Source organism: Notothenia coriiceps, unplaced genomic scaffold (assembly GCF_000735185.1).
Source record: "Notothenia coriiceps isolate Sejong01 unplaced genomic scaffold, NC01 NC01_scaffold00037244, whole genome shotgun sequence".
Lineage (NCBI taxonomy): Eukaryota > Metazoa > Chordata > Actinopteri > Perciformes > Nototheniidae > Notothenia > Notothenia coriiceps.
In genome coordinates, this window is record NW_011369945.1 from 11,854,815 (window position 1) to 11,873,573 (window position 18,759).

The 18,759-nt window shown below is 44.6% G+C and overlaps 3 protein-coding genes across 8 annotated transcripts in view; all 3 read left to right on the plus strand.

The window, feature by feature from the left end:
- Window positions 1–18,759, plus strand: part of msrb3 (methionine sulfoxide reductase B3) — a 168,848-nt gene that overhangs the window by 122,128 nt on the left and 27,961 nt on the right. The gene's annotated exons all lie outside the window — the stretch shown is intronic.
- The window catches only part of ntn1a (netrin 1a), a 248,630-nt gene that overhangs the window by 46,351 nt on the left and 183,520 nt on the right, over window positions 1–18,759 (plus strand). The window lies entirely within an intron of this gene.
- On the plus strand, window positions 3,031–5,237 carry LOC104964729 (oxysterol-binding protein-related protein 11-like). Of its 2 annotated transcripts, none has more exons than XM_010793579.1 (3): window positions 3,031–3,328; window positions 4,255–4,410; window positions 5,048–5,237. In XM_010793579.1, the coding sequence occupies exons 1-3, from the start codon at window positions 3,263–3,265 to the stop codon at window positions 5,081–5,083; spliced, it is 258 nt and encodes an 85-aa protein (XP_010791881.1). In that variant the 5' UTR covers window positions 3,031–3,262; the 3' UTR covers window positions 5,084–5,237. The 2 variants fall into 2 exon arrangements, with proteins under 2 accessions (XP_010791881.1, XP_010791883.1); XM_010793581.1 differs by lacking the exon at window positions 5,048–5,237 and adding an exon at window positions 4,689–4,722.

Below are 18,759 nucleotides of genomic sequence, written 5' to 3' on the forward strand. Positions count from 1 at the left end.
GCCAGCATCTTTCCTTCGCTCTGTGTCAGTGGGGAAGTCCGTACATTGCGTACTCCTTTCTCTGAGTCGATTTGAGCATCTTCTTCAGGCAGCACAGCCAATACCATTGGTGGCGACTATGGAGGCATACATGCAACCAGGGACAACACGGAGTGAAAAGGCACAGACAAACTGCATGATATGCTATTTCAATGTTTATTTGAATCCATGTATTTTGCAAAGATTTCCTAAAACATACACATTTAACATCATCATCATCATGCTGCGCGGCCTGCTGCTCTGCTAGTCCTTGATAGTCACCTGACCATTCCTGCAAGGCGTAATCCGATGACCGAGCTTGAGCAGTCTAGACAACTTGGTCAGAGGCCTGGTCAACCGACCATGGGAGTAATCGAGGGCAAACTCACACATCCGATGAAGAAAATGGAGACAGAAGCAATCCTGAATTTGACCACCTTAGACCTTGCCAGCAAATATATCGTATGTACATTAGAAGTGTAGCTCGCAGATGACGCGCGGATAACAGTTGAAGTCCGCTCAATCATAATATCGTACAAAACAATACCGCCCGGACCTAAAGAATTCCGAGCGATAATTCAATCCACAGCCCCACCAGGCCTCTTTGAACAATGATGTAGACTAACCAATCTAAACCAGTTGTTCAACTAATCGCAATATTATCACCTTACAGAGCAAATTTTTATAAGCTTTCAGAACATATTGATGTAAATACATACAACGATTCATGATACAAACATTGCAAATCAAACCTAGTAATGTCACTAATAATCCCTTTGAATAACGTAATTCATCAACCTGTAATCAACCATACAACATTGCCGCAAAGCAACTGCGGGGAACAATCCTTGTCTGCATGTAACACACGTGACGGATTAAAAACCGTGTTGGACATTCTGGTGTTCATAGAAAGTCACTCGTATTCCACAGAGGCGCCGGGTTGATGATATGATAGGTGTGTGGGCCTGTCTTTCATTTTTGCACACAGAACAATGGGGCTATATCTCACATCCCCTTTATCCACAATGTAAAGAATTTCACACAGCCTCTCTCCCTCTTCTCTCTGTGAGGAGCAGCAGGTTCAGCTTTCAGAACAAAGTAACAAAAAACTAACATGGCATTCATTTTTTTAAATATGTTGTGGAGTAATAGATTTATTTATTTTTCTTCTCAAGAGAGTACCAGAATGTGTATTTTATGTTAGTATTTCAAAAAACCTCCTGGGGGAGAATCCCCCCAGACCCCCCTGCAGGGGTTGGGTTGTCAGCATGTCAACTCTTTCACTTGTGGGTAAATTGCAGGAGTGGCTCCAGGTCGCCCTTTTTATTTACTACAAGACAAATGTGCCTTTTTATTTCATACAGTTCAATTTGGATTGAGACAGGGAAATAATCTAAACCTCACGCGTGGCGTTTCACTGTCAAGGCGAGCGTGTATGTAATTACATTGCAAATACTGACTTGAGCCACACGACTGTATGGGTTAGCCCTACCATAGATTACCCAACAAAAATACTCTGGCGCCGCCACTGTTTGCAGTCTACAATGACAGAGAAGAGCCTGTCAAGTTTGGCTGTACTCAGCATTGAATCAAAACGCACCATAGCTTTAAATCTTAATAAGTTTGTGAGCCGTTTTGCTGAACAAGATGGTAATCGCCACATTCAGCTGTTATAGGCATGCCAACTTGATGCTCTGCTGACGGATGACTCGATGAGCATAAAAAACTGTTAAGATGATGACCTTACTTGTAACCACTTTGATTTAACTAGGCCAGTAGGTAAGGACTTTCCACTGGATCATAACTGCAGCGATGTATATGTTTTAGCTGAATACACGTTTTTTTAACCCTAATTGATGCAGTTAGTCACTTCTTTAATGTTTGTTCTTTCTGATGTAAAGTCAAGGTTGTAACTGTTTGCAATGAAGTTGTGGGGCGCTGAACTGTACATTTGATTCTTTTGAATTATGATAGTAATTACTGGTCTTTCAAATTTGAAGGAGGGTGAGCAAGCATCTTGAGGAACGTTCATCATTAACTCCTCCAAAAAATATAGTTTATTTAATAATAACACTGAATATGTGAATCATAACAGTGATTGACAGCTGATAGGAATAATATGATTGTTAATATTATCATATTCATACAGACACACATCGATGAGACAGTTAATTAATGTACTTATTGCAGCAGTCTGCATATTTGGTACCCCTGCTGGTCTAAGAGTTAAACCAACTCATTCAGTTAAAATTCATTAAATTACGTGTGCCACCTTATATATTTAAGGCTTTACTGATGTGCCACAATAATGTCACCTAATGTATTGAGTTAAAATATCAATATTGTGGCTTTCCAAGTTAACATTGATTGATATGACTGCGATTAAATCAGCATATACTTCTGCCAGGGGATACCACCCCTGAAATTCTCCTGCCACCCTCTTGCCACCCCATGAATATTTGTCTAGATCCGCCCCTGCTTCTGTATGAATGTGTATGAATGGGTGAATGCTGACTTGGGGTCGATAAGATTAGAAAAGCGCTTTATAAGTGCAGTTTGTTTATTATTTACCATGGAATATTGTTTTTTATGGAATAGATTATTTTTAAAACAACAACACAGTTTGAATATTTTCCAAAGTTACTTCTGTGGAGCACTTAATGCCAATGTTTGACTTGTATTATTCCCCCATTTTTTCAAAGAACTGCACAACGCACACAATTTGCAGCCTGGCAGAGTTTACATTGGTAAACAGTGAGCAGCTGCTCTGCGCTCAGCGGCCTCCATGCTGGTGATTACACCGGCTGTGGAGTGTAGCCAGGGGTGGATGGAGGTATACGAGGAGGAAGGGGGATGGGACAGTAGCATGCAGGGGAGGGAACAGAGTGAGGACGGGTTCTGATGTAACGCAGTGTGTTTGTGCAGGGGGCGGGGCTTGTGTAAAGAGAGAGGCTCATGGGGATGGAGAGGATTGCCAGCCTCATGTTAATCTGTCTATCAGAAGTGCAGCAGCAGCAGCAGCAGATCTACGCTCTGCTTCCTATCTGCCCATACCCCCTTTTCTTCCTTCCTCCTCTTCTTCTTCTTCTTATCTCAGCTCACTTTCTTTCTTCTCTTCTTCTGTAATGTCTCTCAGCCTTTCATTTCTCTGGTTCTGTCCCCCCTTCCTCCTCGGCTCTCTCTGTCACTTCTTGCTTTGGTAGTATTTGGAAGTCAGCGGGTCTTTCCGCTTATCTGTGTGTGGATGGTGGACATGAAATCCAGCATAACTCCCAACAAGTCAGCAGGGGTTGCATGCCAGCCCAACAACGTGAGTGTGAAACATCTAGTGTGTGTGTATGTGTGTGTGTGTGCGTGCGTGCGTGCGCGCGCGTATATGAGTGTGTGCTAGAGAGCTTTTTGTTTGGCTCACAATGGTACCTCCATCTTCCGTAGTGCTCAGTCGTATAACCTTAGACACTAACTCTTGTTCTTTTGTTTAAAGCATACCCCATGGTTATAGAGTGATGCAGGAATTAGTCCCATGTTTTTGTACGTGTTTGTGGTTAGAAGCCTGAAATATGGTTATGGTTAACACAAACTGAATAGATTTTCCTGTTTTGTTGTACGACATAAAATATGTCAGACAATACTTCACTGGTGAATGTCCGAAACTTCTATTTGTCATAAAAACTAAAGTTGCTTCACCTCGACACACCAAACATTAGCCGCATTTAGCTTAGCAGTGGTGATGGGCATCCATGCAATTGTAATGTAGTTTGTATACTACCTAACGTTAGCTTTTTACTTCCAGCGATTGCATTAATGCTTTAAAATGCATGAAGTGGAGTTAGTGGAGATGAATCTGCTTAGTCAAATATGTAAGTATCATATTAGCCCTTGCGATGCTAACTTTATAGAAGGTAAATATAAATTCTACAGCAAAAACAAAGTTTAGGTGCAAGCTTTTCCTGTTTCAACACGACAATGCACAAAGCATGACCCACAGGAAGCATTTTCCATGAATTACAGTGCAAAAAGCATGGTCATCAATTGATTACCCTGAATTTTAAACCAATTCAACTTGTTAAAGAGCTTTATCAATAAGCTGACGGTAATAGAGTGCTAAAAGTTTGATCTTTTGCCCTGAATTGTAGATGTAAAAGCGCTTTGAGGGGTCGCAAAGACTGCATAAGTACTAAAAAGGCAGACAGTTTACGATGTACCATTCATACCTATAATTTGCGCCTCCACCAGCAGGGCCAGAGCAGCAGCCCAGAGACCCTGGACCTCAGCGACGAGACCACCGACACAGAGGACCATGAGGAGGAGGACCTGGGAGTTCTGGATGACCAGCGCAACATCATGCTTCACCTCTTGTCCCAGCTCAAACTGGGCATGGACCTCACACGGGTAAGACTCTGCCTTCATTACCTTTCATTAGGAGTCACTGCACAGGCTTTCTGACAGAGCTCCACTCTGATTTAGTGTCTGTGAGCAAGACAGCCAAACCTGAATAGTGCTGCTCGGCCATCGAAGAACAAGCATTAGCTTGTTAAAAGTGAAAGAAATAAGTACAATTTAAAGTATTACAGAATAGATTATGCCCATAATATACTGCAACTCACAAATGATAATAGATAATAAATGACCTTTTTTTCTTTTGCTCTGTCCATTCTCAACATGTAAAGAAGCATCGTTTACAGTGGAGGAAATAAGTATTTGATCCCTTGCAGATTTTGTAAGTTTACCCACTTTAAGAAATTAACAGTCTGTCATTTTAATGGTAGGTTTATATAAAGAGTGAAAGTAAGAATATCAAAAATAAAATCCAGAAATGTGCATTATATAAAAGGTAAAAACTGATTTGCATTTAACTGGGGGAAATAAGTATTTGATCCCCTTGCAAAACATGTGTTAGTACTTGGTGGAGAAACCCTTGTGTTGTGTCTCGGCAGATCTGTTAGTATTATTTCTCTGTGAGTCTTTATTGTCAAATTCCGTGTCTGCCATTTCCTGTTTTACTTTGTCATTTCCCTTCTCATTTCAGGTAGTTCGACTCCTACTTTGCCTGTTTGTCCACTGACCTGATTATCTGCCCCGCCCTTGTTGTTTGCACCTGTGGAGTCCCTTGCTTTTGTATATATTCTGTGTGTTCCCTGTGTTCAGTGCCAGATCGTTTTTGAACCTTGTGAATGGCTTACCTTGTTTAACACCTCAGTAAAAACCTTTTTATTGAATCATCTTTTGTCTGGAGTCGTGCATTTGGGTCCTATCAGTTTTGTGTGCCCCAGTCTTAACATTACGATCTGACCAACAAATGGACTCAGCCGACTCTCAAACCCTGAGGGCAGCACTCTGCTCTCAGGCTCAACGTCTGCGGCAGCAGGAGGAAGAAATGAAGGACATAAACCAGGGAGTAATGACCCTGACTAACAGCCAGAGTGAGTTTCGTGGCGCAGTTACAACGCAAATGAATCACCTGGCTGAACAGCTCCATAATGTACTCACACGGTTGGATAGTGTGCCCGCCGCTCCTTCCAACGCGGCTGTCCTAGCCCCAGAGCCTACAGCTGTTGTTTCCATGCCAGCTTCCATGATTCGTCTTGCTCCTCCTGCAAAGTTTTCGGGCGAGTCTGGAAAACTGCAGTCCTTTCCTAACGCATTGTTACCTACATTTTATCTGCCAGTCTGCTGCCTTCCCCAGTGATCTAGCCAAGGTGGCGTTCATTCTGTCCCACCTCACGGGAAGAGCGGAAGCCTGGGCTACGGCAGAGTGGGCACGGAGGTCTCCGGTGTGTAATTCTCTCCAACTATTCACTGAGACTTTAAAAAAGATCTTTGACCGAACCACACCGGGAAGAGAAGCCGCCAGAGCCCTGACACAGATCTCCCAGCAGAATCGGAGTGTGTCTGACTACGCCATTGATATTCGTACTTTGGCCACGGACAGTGGTTGGAATGAAGACGCACTGTATGACATGTTTTTCAGCGGACTCAGTGACTGTGTGCGGGATCTTCTTATTCCTCTTGATCTTTCGCCGGATTTGGACAGTATGATCGCCTTGGCTATACGTACAGACACTCAGCTGCAAGAGCGACGGAGGGAGAAAGCCAGGAAAGCGTCACCTCCTGCACGATCTCCACTACGACCCGGATTTCAGACCCACAATCCCTCTTCGACCGTGAAACCTGCTTCGTGGAACACAGAAGAGGAACCCATGTAGCTCGGAAGGGCCAGGCTGTCTCCCGAGGAAAAGCAGCGGCGTCTCCGGGAGCGTTTATGTTTCTACTGTGGGAAGCAGGGACATTTCCTGGGAGCCTGCCCTTTAAAAGACGGGGCTCACCAGTAAGACGGAGGGTGCTGGTGAGCCGATGGACAACCGCAAATTTCCCTTCATGATCCATAACCCAGGTTGAGGTTAGTAATAAGGAGCACAGCATAGCATTGAAAGTACTTGTAGATTCAGGGGCTGACGCTAACCTTATGGACTGGGGGTTAGCTAAACGTTTGAAAATTGCCATTGACTCAGACAATTGAAACTAGCGCTCTGGACGGTACTCTCATGTCCAAAGTAACTCATAAAACCATGCCTCTTAAAATAACCATTGATCATGAACACACGGAGCATATGACTTTTCATCTTTTTGATTCTGCACAGCATGCAGTAATTCTGGGCTATCCCTGGTTGTGCAAACATAACCCTCACATTGATTGGCGGACTGGTAAAGTTTTGGGGTGGGGAAGCGAATGCTCTCATTCGTGTTTCAGGGGCAAAACTGCTGAAATTGTCAGAGAGCCCATTATAGACAATGACAGGGAAGATAAAAATAATCAAGACTCAGACTTCCCTGACCTTTCGAACGTACCCAGCTGCTACCGAGATCTCAAGGAGGTGTTCAATAAAACTAAAGCGACATCCCTTCCTCCTCACCGCACCTATGACTGCGCCATCGATCTCCTTCCTGGGTCCCCCTTGCCCAAGGGAAGACTGTACTCTCTCTCAGCTCCAGAGAGAGATTCTATGAGAGAGTACATACGTAGACGGCTCTCTCAAAACGGGTCTCATTCGTCCCTCGTCATCTCCCGCCGGAGCTGGTTTTTTCTTTGTTGAGAAGAAAGATGGATCCCTGAGGCCCTGCATCGACTACAGCCCCCTAAATGACATAACTATCAAGAACAGGTACCCCCTCCCACTTATGACATCAGCGTTTGAACTGTTGAAAGGTGCTAAAGTTTATTCAAAACTGGACCTACGTAACGCTTACCACTTGGTAAGGATACGGGAGGGGGACGAGTGGAAGACTGGTTTCAACACTCCAAGCGGACATTATGAGTATCTGGTAATGCCTTTTGGTCTAACAAACGCACCTGCCGTTTTTCAGGCCCTCATAAATGATGTGTTGAGGGAGTTTTTGAATCATTTTGTTTTTGTCTATCTTGATGATATTTTGATTTTTTCCCATGATGAAGATTCACACGTTTCACATGTTCGCCAGGTATTAAGAAAGTTGTTGGACAATCAACTTTATGTAAAGGCTGAAAAATGTGAGTTCCACGTCAGTTCCACCTCATTTCTGGGTTTCATCCTGGGTCCTTACCAGATAATCCAGATGATGATCCTGCTAAGTGAGCGCTGTGGCTGATTGGACCCACACCCTCTTCCAGGAAAAAAGTCCAACACAGTTCCTTGGAATTTGCAAACTTCTACAGCAAGTTGTGTTAGGAATTTTAGTCCTATTGCGGCACCTATGCATGTACTCACCTCTCCTTCTGTTCAGTTTGTGTGGACCCCAACAGCAGACCAAGCCTTTCCAGAAGCTAAAAAAAGTGTTCACAACAGCTCCAATACTTACCATCCCGGAATCCTCAACGCCAGTTCACGGTGGAGGTGGATGCCTCCAAACGAGGGCATCGGAGGCCTGGTCCTCTCACAGAGGGCAGAGACAAGACAGTAAGCTCCATTCCATGTGCTGCCGTTCACGTAAGTTGACTGCGGCTGGAATGAACATCTACGATGTAGGCAATAGAGAAGTTATTAGCCGTGGAAGGTAGCACTGGATGCAGTGGACGAGGCACTGGGCTAGAAGCGGCGGGCAAAACAGCCCATTTTATATGTTCTGATGGACTAGACCACAGAGAATTTGGAGTAACATACGCAAGGCTAAGAGGTTAAACTCCCAGACAGACACGATGGACCTTCATTCTTCAATAGGTTTGACTTCACTCTCTCCTTTACCGTCCTGGGCTCACAGAACGCCAAACCAGAATGCGTTATCAAGGCTTTTTGACCTAGGCTCTTTTCCAAGGAGAGACGGAATCCATTGTTTACACCCACTCAGGTGATAGAGCGTGACGATGGGCCAATTGACTCCTAAGGTAAATCAGCCTTAGAGGGAAAACAACCGTACCCAGTCCGGTTGCCCCCTACACCGCCTCTTTTGTCCCCCATCTTTCCGCTCTGACGTGATTCACTGGCTCACACATCTGTATTAGCATGGTCATCCAGGTGTCAAACGAAACTATGTACATGATCAAGCAAAGGTTTTGGTGGCCTAAAATGGAGAACGGAGTTACTGAATTGTGGCAGCCTGGCACTACCTGTGCTCGGAAATAAGACCTTCTACCCAGCTCTCCTATGGGTCTACTGCAAGCCTTTGTCCACTCCAAGCCCGCCCATGGTCTGACCATGCTCCCTGGATGTATGTCACTGGACTGCGCGGCCCTCTGGCAGGTAACACACCATCTGCACTGTTGACCAGATTCACCAGAAATGACTCCACTTTATCCCCCATGGGGCCCCAAATCTCCCTCTGCTAAAGAGACAGGCAGAAGCGCTCTTGTCTCATGGTTTTCAGGCTGGCATGGATTCTCTCCCGAGATGTGGATGTCCAGATCATGCCGCAGTTGTTTCCCACTTTGGAAGGANGATCAGTTTGCGTGCCAGCATGTGTAACTGGAGAGAACGCAAACCCCCTTGGCGGTTTATATACGATATTGTGGTCGTGTTGTCTGTCCTCACGAGGACATGATGTCCTCTGAGAAAAGGCAGAAAGCGTTTCAGGGTGAGAAACACCGCTAAAAGCTCCAGATAATTTATGTGTGACCGTTGGAGGTGTCTGCTCCAGAGACCCCTCACAGGTCGACCTTCGTATATACCCCCCCAGCCCGTCAGACATGCGTCTGTGGTCACCTTCCGCGATAGGACAGCACCCATTGGCACGCCCCATACTAGCAAAGTCGGGTGCAGCCAGTGGCGCAGTGCCATTACGCATTTCATAGTGACCATCACTCTCCGCGCCATGACGCGCGGGGTCCAGTCTGAGGGCAGCTACCCAGCGCTGAAACTCCCTCATGTGTAAGCGTCCCAGTCGTACCACCAGGATGGCTGACGCCATGAGCCCCAGTAACCGCAGACATGATCTGAAGAGAACATATTTGCGTAGCCGGAAATGAGCGAGGCAAGCTCTGAAGGCTTTCACTCTTTCTGCAGACAGGCGGGCTGTAATGGGCACCGAATTCAGGTGTAGGCCCAGGAAGAGCACAGTCTGGGCTGGGGCAACATCCTCTTTTCTGTGTTTATTACGAAACCCAGGTCAAGCAGGTGTTTTACGAGGACATTCGTCTGCGTAATAGCCTCTTGCTCCGACTGTGCGAGAAGCAGCCAGTCGTCCAGCTAACTTGCCAAGCGAATACCCTGTTGTTTTAACGGGGCTATCGCGGCTTCCATACACCGTATAAACACTCGCGGGCTGAGAGACAGACCGTTTTTCTTTTCATTTTTATTGACTGCGCCCTTGGCTTCAAGCCTGGAAACGACAGTGGAAAATGATTTATTAGGAAACAATAATGATGACATGTGTTTGTGTGAGTTAAACAGGCAGCGGAACTTGCTGTCTTTGATGTTAAGTCCATTTCCCTTATGGCGCGAACTTGAGGATGACGTTCTGGCATCACTCGAGGCGGCGGGAAGATGGGGGCATGGTGGCACCCCGAAAACACATGAGCATCTAACACTGGAACGTGTTCTGGAGCTGGGGAACAGGGAACTTCCAGCTCCTCGAGGAGAGGAGAGGAGAGGAGGCTGTCAGGCCGCCCGCTTCTTCTTCCTCGCCTGGTGGCTGAAAACCTGGGTCGGCTGTGCCTGAGCGGCAGCTGCCGGAACCGGAGATCTTCTTGGCCAGCTCATCCTCGCCTCGTGCCTGGGCTGGGGACCCGGGACGGGCTGTGGTCTCTGCTGCTTCGGTATCTTGAACCGGGCAGGACGTGAGGCAGCTTGAGTGAAGGCCTGCCGCGGGACCGTTGAAGGTGGCGGCTGGACCCTTCGGGGGAGACAGAGCTGGAGAGCCTCGTCTTCCTTCTTTTTTGATTCGCATCTCAGCTGCATCGAAGCTAGAGCGGAGCCAAATATGCCCTCGGGAACAATAGGCATGTCCAGAACATCCTCTTCTTCCCGGTCTGGAAGGTTCGTCAGGTTTAGCCACCTGTCTCTCTCCTGTACCACCATAATTCCCAGTGCTTTGCCCGTGGCTTGGACTGCACAGCGCTGCACACGGAGGCAAATGTCCATGATCGCTGCGATCTCGTCCCACACGGCAGGCTCAGGTTTGCTCGACAAGTCTTCGCAGAGCTCCGCCTGGTAGGCGGTCGGCAGCGAGGAGACGTTGAGTGCCCTGGCGGACAAAGCTGCGGCTTTATAGGCCCGTTCGGTCATCGCTGACTGAAAACGGTCTGCCTTTGCCGGTAGCGTGGGGTTCCTGCTCGGTGTCGAAGCCAGCCTCGGTTGGAGGTGGGCTGCCACCAGCGGTTCCATGGGCGGCATGTGGAGCAGGCCGAGCCTCTCCATACCGTCACAGTCCAGGGAGGAGGCACCCTGGATTTGGGCCTTGTTGCTGAAAGGGCGGTCTCTCCACGAGACCGACACCTCGTCCAGCATCTCCGGAAAGACTGGAAGGAGCTGCATCCCATAGTGAGACATCGAACGGAGTGTTATGAATGAGAACTTAGATTTTTTTTTCCTAGCGAACACACAGGAAGTCAGCCTATCACATGTTCCTAATGTACAGTATGAACTAGTGTCTCCTTATTTGGGCCGGGATGGTAAATAACACTCCCTCCTCTTTGCTTCCTCCACCCTCCTGGTTGTGGTTATGGATAGCTGTCAGACTCCTCTCATGTGATAGAGGCTTTACTCAAGGCCCAGTGCTCTGGACCACGGGGTGATGAGCTGACAATGTGCAACAGAAAGGGATTCTGTCCTCAAATACCTGGGAGAGGCTGGGACTACACCATAACTCATGTAGGGGGGATCCTTGTGATCCAACTCTTTGTTAGAACAACATAATTTATCCCCTTATGTAGACATTGGAAACCGTCTGCACATCTTTCCAATTATTCTCCAACCATTCGCTCTTGCCATGTCCATATTGACTGGTGCTGTGCCATGGGATCGACATTTGGGCTGCCCTCTGGCACGGCTCTGACAAAACACCCAATCTGAGCCTGAGCTGTCATCATTTGGACCGTCAGGTTGTGTGACAGGCCTGGCTTTATGTAATGAGGAATCCAATAGAGAGTCAATTATATTCAACCCCTTTACATGACATGAAACCATAGCTCAGTTTAGTTTAGTTAGTTAGTTAGTTACTGGCCTGGACGAAGCCTTTATGAACAACGTCATTAAATAAATACCATCCACTCCTAAATACCATCTTTACTTGCAAAGTATGTGGTGTCTCTGCTAACATTAAGTGTGGCGGCTCAATCCCCAGTTACATTTGAGTCGCCGAGAGGCTAAACTTGGCTTTAAACTGTGACGCGTTTTCGAAAAGAAAGTCCATATTGAAGCAATATAGTTTTAAGGATATTTAATAAACAAAATCAAAACATAGTAACTATGGAAAAAACGGTCAACAGAAAAAATGACAGCACAAGCTCACCCTCTGTCATCCCACTCGACATGAAACAGGTGACTTATAAACCAAACCACACCCATGTGACAATTACCGGAAGTGCTCAACAAACAAATAAAAGTGACGTAAACAAATAATAATAATACAAATAATGAACTTGGGCTAAGTAGCGTTATGGCACCTACAATACCGGCCCCTAATTATCATTTCACAAAATTATAATTACACTATAATAAATGACAATACACATAATATACGTCCAGATCTCTTTCTTGAATTATTTGTTCAGAGTTCATATGTTGCAGTCTTTTTTGGAAAAGTGATCATCTTTTCTCACTAATCAGTATCAATAAAAGTGCTTAGTGTGGTTTGTGTGTGTGCAGGGGGTAGGAGACAAAAAATAAAATAGGCAAAAATAGTCCGGAATTACCGGAAGTGCTCAACAAGCAAATAAAGGTGACGTAAATAATAATAATACAAATAATGAACTTGAGCTAAGTAGTGTTATGGCACCTACAATAAGCATTAAGCTAACCAGTCAGAGCAGACTGGGCTTTTTGTTTCAGACTGAGGCAGTATGAAAACAATAAAGACCCTTTTGAACATTAAAACCTGTAGATGTGTCACAGTAGAGGCAAAAAAGATTTTCTGCAAATGAACAAAAATGAAAGCTGTTCTGTTCTGACGGATATATTGTCCCGTCTAAAGGACTTACACTTCAAGCTTTTTCACATGAAACATACAGTGTCTGCAATTCTTGTCATAGTGAAGCTGATTGGACATTTCCAAACCTGCTTTGAGGACTTTAGCCTGGAAAAAACAGGCTACTCATTGAAAACCTATTTCCTGTCAGAAAGGTCTGATTGAGCTCTAAGAAAATGCTCCCTGCGACCCTGTCACTTTCTGTAAAAAGGTCCATGCTGATGTTGCAACATATCTCTGTGAATCAGCATTTTCAACAATAAACACTGCAGTCAAAAACTCACAGCAGACTGAAAATGCACATGAGAGCTCTGAGGGCTTGGGGACCCCAAGAAGGTAAATATAGCTCTGGAGTCATGGCAACATCAATATCATCATTCAATGCACACTAACTCCCTCAGGCCAGCAACATGTTTTCAATAATATTTCACATTCCTGTCTGCAAAATGTATTGTCTTCCTTTCCAATTCAAACCACCCCTTAACATGCAATGAAAAAAGCTGAAGTACAAAGTATTCAGGGTTTGCATTTCTTAGTTAACTGCAAGTTAGACAAAACTATTGTTTGGACAGGTGTCAAGACATTTTACCCAGACCCAAACACGCAGAACTGTTGAACAGTAATGCATATATGTTGTTTGTTTTTTGTTAAGTCTGGCAAACATTGCTAGTAATCGAAATAAAATTTAAAAGAATCTGAAATATTGCACTGCCTTGTAGTACTTTCAAAAAGAAGAAGTGTTCCTGAGATGACATTGGCCCCAAGCCAACTTGAGTTTGAGACCACTGGTATATATTTAAAAAATGGATTGATGGATGTTTTTAAGGTCAGACTAATCACATTATGGACCAGGTTTCTTTGACTTCTACTGGACACCCACTTTGTTCAATTGTGTTTCTTCTTCATATTAAACATAGGCTGTAGGTAGCTCCTATGTATTATGTCTTAATAATAAGTTATACCTCCAACATTATGCCTACAACTAAATATCTTATCAAGGTGGCATTGTGTTTCATCATGGTTTAGCTAATGCACATTGGTCTAAGAATCCAGCAGAAAGCGTGCACATAGTTCTGTGTGCACAGCGACATTCCTTCTTTCAGTTGTCATCTCTGTCCATCCCTCTTCAGGTGGTGCTCCCTACCTTCATCCTGGAGAAGCGTTCTCTGCTAGAAATGTACGCCAACTTCATGGCTCACCCTGACATGTTCCTGTCCATCACCTGCGGCTGCACAGCAGAGGAGCGCATGGTCCGCTTCGTGGAGTACTACCTGACCGCCTTCCACGAGGGCCGCAAGGGGGCCGTGGCCAAGAAGCCCTACAACCCCATCCTGGGCGAGAACTTCCACTGCTCCTGGTATGTGCCTCGGGTCCGCGTGCGACCCCTCAGAACTACCAACTGTCCCGGTCCCAACTCAGCACCCACAGACTCTTCGAGCATTCCCGGGTCCCCACAGAGGGGGGTGGGTGGCAGCAGCAGGAAACACTCAGACTGCTATCATGTTAGTTTTGTGGCAGAGCAGCTTTCCCACCACCCTCCTGTGTCAGGCTTCTACTGCGAGTGCAAGGAGAAGAAGATGTGTGTCAACACGCATGTCTGGACCAAGAGCAAGTTCATGGGCATGTCTGTCGGGGTCTCTATGGTCGGGGAAGGTAAGAGAGCTAGAGCTTGATTGAAAATGGAATGTCTGCTTGATTTTCATATTATTGCAATGAGTTGCACACGAACACAATGACCGCGCCAACATTTGAAAGGTTGTTTATTCATTTGTTTGGTATTGTCATGCACTGTGCAGTGCACATAGCACTAAAGTGTTAGTTGAGGCTAACTATGGAGTCTTATCACATTATGCAAGGTTAGCTAATTGTGTTTTGGTGAAATATACTGTAGGCCTTCAGCTTTTGATGTCAGATGACATTGTTTGAGGTTTTCATCTCATTAGAATGTTTCACAGAAACCCTCAGCAACTTATTTAATGTTGGGTGAAATAAATGAATGTGAATGCCAAATACCAGTAGACAAATAAAGAGATGCAGTGATGAGATATTTCTGTAGGCAAACCTGGAAGTCAGCATCGCAAAGGCTCCCTCGAAAAACATTGTTTTCTTCCATTGGACTTACTTTAGAATATTGAAAAGAAGCGCTGTGGCTACCACGTGTTTATGATACCTACATGTCTTGATCAGCAGGATAATCTCCTCGTACAAAGTTAAAGCAGAAATTCAATTGCAAGAAGTAACTTAATTTACACGATTCTTCACTAAAGGCTGCTAACGTAGTGAAGTGCAACCAACATTTTTATGACACATAGAAGCGCTGCACATTTAACCGGGGGGGTATTTACTGACTAATCTTACATTGTAGAAAATAAAGTTAAAATATGTTAAGCTTGTGTTAACCACAGATCTTATTTCAGATATTTTCCAATAATGTCACAATAATGTCACGATGAGGGAATAAGTCGTAAAATGCTAACTCATTCCAGGTTTTCGGGCTCATTCCTGCACAATTTTTTTTAATCATCGTCAAATAAGGTAATGTTGTTTTAGAAACATGTCAGAGCGATCGGATGGTGTCAGATGGACAAATGGCTGGCCATAATCAGACATCCACAGCTGTTTGTAGACTCAGAGCCTCCTCCTTCAGCTCAGTGAATCCCTACAGCAGCAGTAACATTCCATCTGCAGCCTCTAATTGGACAAATGTTGTTCCAAAACAGACTGCCATATGCATGTGTTTATTCCATATGTAGTTATCTTGATCAGATCTCATCTTACACAACCGAGAGTAGGCTGATTGAAACAACGACAGAACAGTAGAACGGGATGAGAGTATCGAAGGGGGACATACTACGAATGAATTGGACACCCAAAGTTCAGGGTGCCAAATATCTCTTTTGTTATCAATTCCATTGGAAGCACTGTTTTGTTAGCATTAACATTAGCGTGATTGTTTTTGTATTATTTGACTTTAACTTTAACTATATATTTATTTGTTGTTCCTTTCTTCTCTTTTCTTTTCTCTTCACTATTATCTGTAAAGCGTCTTTGAGCACCTGTAAAAGCGCTAACAAATTAAATATATTATTATTATTATTATTACTATCCTTGTGGGGACCTAAATCTGTTTACACAGTCACGTGTGGGGACTGGCCTCCCTTATGGGGACAAAAGGGAGGTCCCCATAAGGGGTATCATTAATTTTAGGGTGAAGACTTGGTTAGGTTTAGGATTAGGGTTAGGGTTAGGTTAAGGGTTGGGCATGTGTTGGTTATGGTTAAGGTTAGGATAAGTCTCCAGGAAATACATGTCAGTCAATGTAATGTCCCCTGAAGTGATGTATACATGGTGTGTGTGTGTGTGTGTGTGTGTGTGTGTGTGTGTGTGTGTGTGTGTTGGTGTGTGTGTGTGTGTGTGTGTGTGTGTTGGTGTGTGTGTGTGTGTGTGTGTGTGTGTGTGTGTGTGTGTGTGTGTGTGTGGTGGCCACAGCTGTGTTTTCCCAGGCGTTCCCCCTACAACAAAGCTTGTTACAGTGATATTGACATTTTGAATGTAATCCGTGCGAACTGCATCCAGCTAAGGGTGTTTTCACTTTGGATGTTCTTTTGCATTCAGAGCGCGGCTGCAAGACAAAATCCAAATTATTTTCTCCATGCATTGTCAACAGATAAGGTGTTTTGATTAATCATAATGATGACGTTGTTGATTCAATTGATAGAAAACTGTGTAAGACGCACATGAAAAAAAATATAGATTAGATTTAATTACAGGTATTTCTTCCACACACAGTGTCCTCACACACTTAATGTATAATCTTTCTTTATATATTATTTACTGTAAATGTGTATTTCAACTTGTATATGTTCCACTTTATTTTAATGCTATTTTATTTCTATATGAGATGTTTACATTTGTAATTGTTCATTTCTAGTCTTTTAATTTCCTTTAAAGAAAAGTGTAAATGTTAGAAACCGTTATTTCTGCAATTCGTGTTTCTACAGCATCTCATCAAAGCATTTAGTCTTTGTTACTTCCATTTTGATGCCACTATTTTCCCTGAACGTGGAGTAGCTATGGCGTCGGATGACATCTCTATTATTAAACCCTTTACGAAGCTCTGATTGGTCCACAGTGACCCTTAAAACAAATGTAATGCATAGAAAAAGACCGATGGCAGTGATTTCAAGTTCTGAAGACTGGTGAAACTTAATGGACTGCCTGCATCCTTTCTCTTGCTCAGAGACACCTCCACAGGATAAATATCTGCTAATTGAGAATCCAGCCGGTTACAGCACTGATACGTCTTGTTTTCTTACCGACACTTGAATTAAGTCAAGTACGCAGTGTTAAAAACAACTTTTTATTTTGAGTTTGATCTAAAACCAACCAAATCTAGCCTAGTTTGAAGTGAGCGCTGACCTGGAACGGTGTTTTTTTAGTAAGGGAGGTTTCTAACTGAGTGAAATGAGCTACAACTATCTAAATATCCAGGATACTGGTTTGTGTAAATACTAACAAGGTAAGCTTCATTGCCTCCATTCCTATTGTCTTTAAATAGGCTACATGTTGTTCCCTCATCCAGCTTTCATTTCTTTCCTGACGTTCAGTCAAAGACGTGTTAGTGGACGAGCTGTCATCTAAAAACCGCCCTCAGTCATAAACTCTTGTGTCATTTGCAGAATAGGAGGCCTTTTGTCCCTTCTGTCACCCCGTAGCAGTGATATTGTGAAGCCGTGAGCTGTGTTAGCCTCCGTCAGGCTTCTGTGTTCACATGAGAGGATAAAGAGCTAAGCATCTGTGAGAAGAGAAGGGTTTAGTCTCTGTGTTTGCACGGTTTACCGTACGTGGACTCTACAGGAACCCGCGGGCACACAAACCCCTTACGGACCGCACAGTATGGATTTCATCTTTGAATGTCAAACACAAGCTCACACCTCTTTATTTCCGTCACTGACCTTTTCTCACACAGCGGAGATCTGTCTCCATGTTGCCTCAGCGTTTCCGTACATGAGGACAGCCTTTTGCCCAATCAGCATGGACAATCACTGAAGAAATGAAATGATGAAGTTAATTGGTCAACGACACCCCAGATAAACTGATCATCGACCACAGCCCTCACCTCCTGCCTCCTTTGTGTCTGATTGGAAGATCCACCTTTCTTTATCCCTCCATCACTCTATTCCCCTTTCTAATCTTTACCAACTTCCCATCCATCCATCATCTCTTCATCCCTTCCTCCATCCATCCATCATCTCTTCATCCCTTCCTCCATCCATCCCTTCATCCCTTCCTCCATCCATCCATCCATCATCTCTTCATCCCTTCCTCCATCCATCCATCCATCATCTCTTCATCCCTTCCTCCATCCATCCATCATCTCTTCATCCCTTCCTCCATCCATCCATCATCTCTTCATCCCTTCCTCCATCCATCCATCATCTCTTCATCCCTTCCTCCATACATCCTTCATCTCTTCATCCCTTCCTCCATCCATCCTTCATCTCTTCATTCCTTCCTCCATCCATCCGTTCATCCCTTCGTCCATCCATCCCTTCATCTCTTCATCCCTTCCTCCCTTCCTCCATCCATCCATCATCCCTTCATCCCTTCATCCATCCATCCCTTCATCTCTTCATCCCTTCATTCCTTATCCCTTCATTCCTTACCCCTTCCTTCCTTATCCCTTCCTTCCTTATCCCTTCATTCCTTACCCCTTCCTTCCTTATCCCTTCATTCCTTATCCCCTCCTTCCTTACATCCCTCCATCCTCTCTTTCTGTTTTCATATCGCTGTGTCACATTCCTTGCTNCTCTTCATCCCTTCCTCCATCCATCCATCATCTCTTCATCCCTTCCTCCATACATCCTTCATCTCTTCATCCCTTCGTCCATCCATCCCTTCATCTCTTCATCCCTTCCTCCATCCATCCATCATCCCTTCATCTCTTCATCCCTTCCTCCATACATCCTTCATCTCTTCATTCCTTCCTCCATCCATCCTTCATCTCTTCATCCCTTCGTCCATCCATCCCTTCATCTCTTCATCCCTTCCTCCATCCATCATCCCTTCATCCCTTCATCCCTTCATCCATCCATCCCTTCATTTCTTCATCCCTTCATTCCTTATCCCTTCATTCCTTACCCCTTC

Bases quoted from the DNA above. Each gene is read 5' to 3' on its own strand.
- LOC104964729 (XM_010793579.1), top strand. From the start codon at position 3,263: ATGGTGGACATGAAATCCAGCATAACTCCCAACAAGTCAGCAGGGGTT. The intron at 3,329-4,254 runs GTGAGTGTGAAA...CGCCTCCACCAG, and splicing joins TTGCATGCCAGCCCAACAAC to CAGGGCCAGAGCAGCAGCCC. The intron at 4,411-5,047 runs GTAAGACTCTGC...TTCTCATTTCAG, and splicing joins TGGGCATGGACCTCACACGG to GTAGTTCGACTCCTACTTTG.